Source organism: Papilio xuthus, unplaced genomic scaffold (genome assembly GCF_000836235.2).
Source record: "Papilio xuthus unplaced genomic scaffold, Pxut_1.1 DF828484.1, whole genome shotgun sequence".
In the NCBI taxonomy this organism is placed as follows: Eukaryota; Metazoa; Arthropoda; class Insecta; order Lepidoptera; family Papilionidae; genus Papilio; species Papilio xuthus.
The window spans coordinates 1-1,696 of record NW_013530165.1 but is presented as its reverse complement, the minus strand read 5'-3'; the positions used below and the strand labels follow the sequence as shown (position 1 = coordinate 1,696).

Genomic DNA, 1,696 nt, shown 5'->3' with positions numbered 1-1,696 from the left:
CCCGTAGCGCCGCCTACTATGCTAGCCCCGCCTACTGCGTTAGCCCCGCCCACCACGCTCGCACTGCTCGATACGCTCGGGCTGTTCGACATCACTGTTGATATCGAAGTCTCTGATATCTGCTGAACGATAAATATATGTTTTAGGATTTGTTATAACAATGACAAAGTTGTAGGGTTCAATATAAAACTTTTTAATACTGACAGGTGGTTCCGGCCAAGAATCCTGCGAGGGTTCACTTGCAGGATTGTCCAGTGATTCTAAATTATCCATTGCTGGATACTGGTGTTCTTCGCAGATCTATAAAATATATCATATAAGAATATAATGAACAAAAACTGGGAGATTTTATCCGATATGTCTGATCTTAACTATATTTGAATATATGTTTCCGCATTTGAAATGTATGATAACACCGGGTACCTGCAACATGGCCCTAGTAGCAGTATGTACGAGCGTGGCCCAGTCGAGTGCGGCGGCGTCGGGCAGCGGCAGTGGTGGACCACGCCCCGCACCCTCGTTCTGCCCCTCCCCCAGTTCTGCGTCCATTAGACGCATTAGCTCTTCCTACAAATTGGTAAAATATTTTTTTAGACAATTGTGCATAAGAGTCGAATAATTGCCAACATTAATTTAGATATTTTGCTAAAGAATATCGAAGCAGTATACACACCGTGAGTGAATTGTTCTGCGATGCGGGAGCTGTGCCAGGTGTGGCGGGTGCGGGTGCGGCTGGGGAGGAGCGTGGGCGGCGTGAATGCCGCGGCTCCGCCCTCCGCGCGCTCTCTGACACCGGCGACGTCTGCGGCGACCTCTGCTGTCGCATGCTGCGGCCAGACCCACCTGCATAAAATACAGATAAACATTTAAAGAAGGAACAATCGATCAAGTATATCAACTACTTTTTATTATCCCATATCCTTTTCCAAACATAATGTCGTAGAATTGTTTCTATTTATTACTATTATACTTTTCAACTTGAGAATATAAGGATTACACATTCGTGAAGATTTGAGATTGAAGATTGCCATTGCTATGACTGCCGTAAGATTTCAATCTCCGACTTGGATCAGACTGGCTTTACCACTACAATGATATGCAGAAGATTAATAATTTGTGTACAGAAGTCAGTATACCTGTGCCATATCCGGAGCTGTCAGAGCGGGGCGGGGAGTGTCTGTCAGCGCGGTCGTGCCTGCGCGGCCGCGGCTGCTGCGCGTCCGCACGCCCCGGCGCCGCCCACTCCTCCGCCCCCACCTCGCACCCGCACCGTGTGCTTGACGCGAACGTCACCGTTACCTGATAACACCGTATTATGCCCGGTTTACATTACCAGTAAAGTAAGACAGCATCTGCGATCTTATCGTATGTCTAAGGTATGGCGAATCTTACACTTAATGCCGATCTCATATTTCTTTAATGCTTAAGGAGTATGATAGTTTACCAACCGTGACAGGGTCTGAAGTCTTGAGCAGGTCAACGAGCTGGTCATGATGCAGCGCTACGACAGCGGCGCGGCACACCTCCAGCAGTCGTGCGCCACGTCGCACCCCCGCCCGCGCCGCGCACCCGCCGCCTTCTACTGCCGTAACCAGACCGTCTGGCTGCACGTGAAAACCTGCACAATACAATTAAAAAGAAATTTGCAGTATGTCTATAGTGAACGATGTACAGTTTGTCTATATTTTGCATTGTA

General features: G+C 48.4%; 1 protein-coding gene across 1 annotated transcript; it reads right to left on the bottom strand.

Annotated features, from left to right (window-relative positions):
- Positions 1-17: 17 nt before the first annotated feature.
- Positions 18-1,185, bottom strand: LOC106113177 (uncharacterized; the record flags this gene model as incomplete). The annotated part of the gene is made up of 5 exons (XM_013305911.1): positions 1,137-1,185; positions 674-843; positions 424-567; positions 205-300; positions 18-119 (listed from the first exon to the last, which is right to left on the bottom strand). Coding segments are annotated over exons 2-5 (495 nt in total), but the record flags the coding sequence as incomplete, so codon positions are not given.
- Positions 1,186-1,696: the final 511 nt, after the last annotated feature.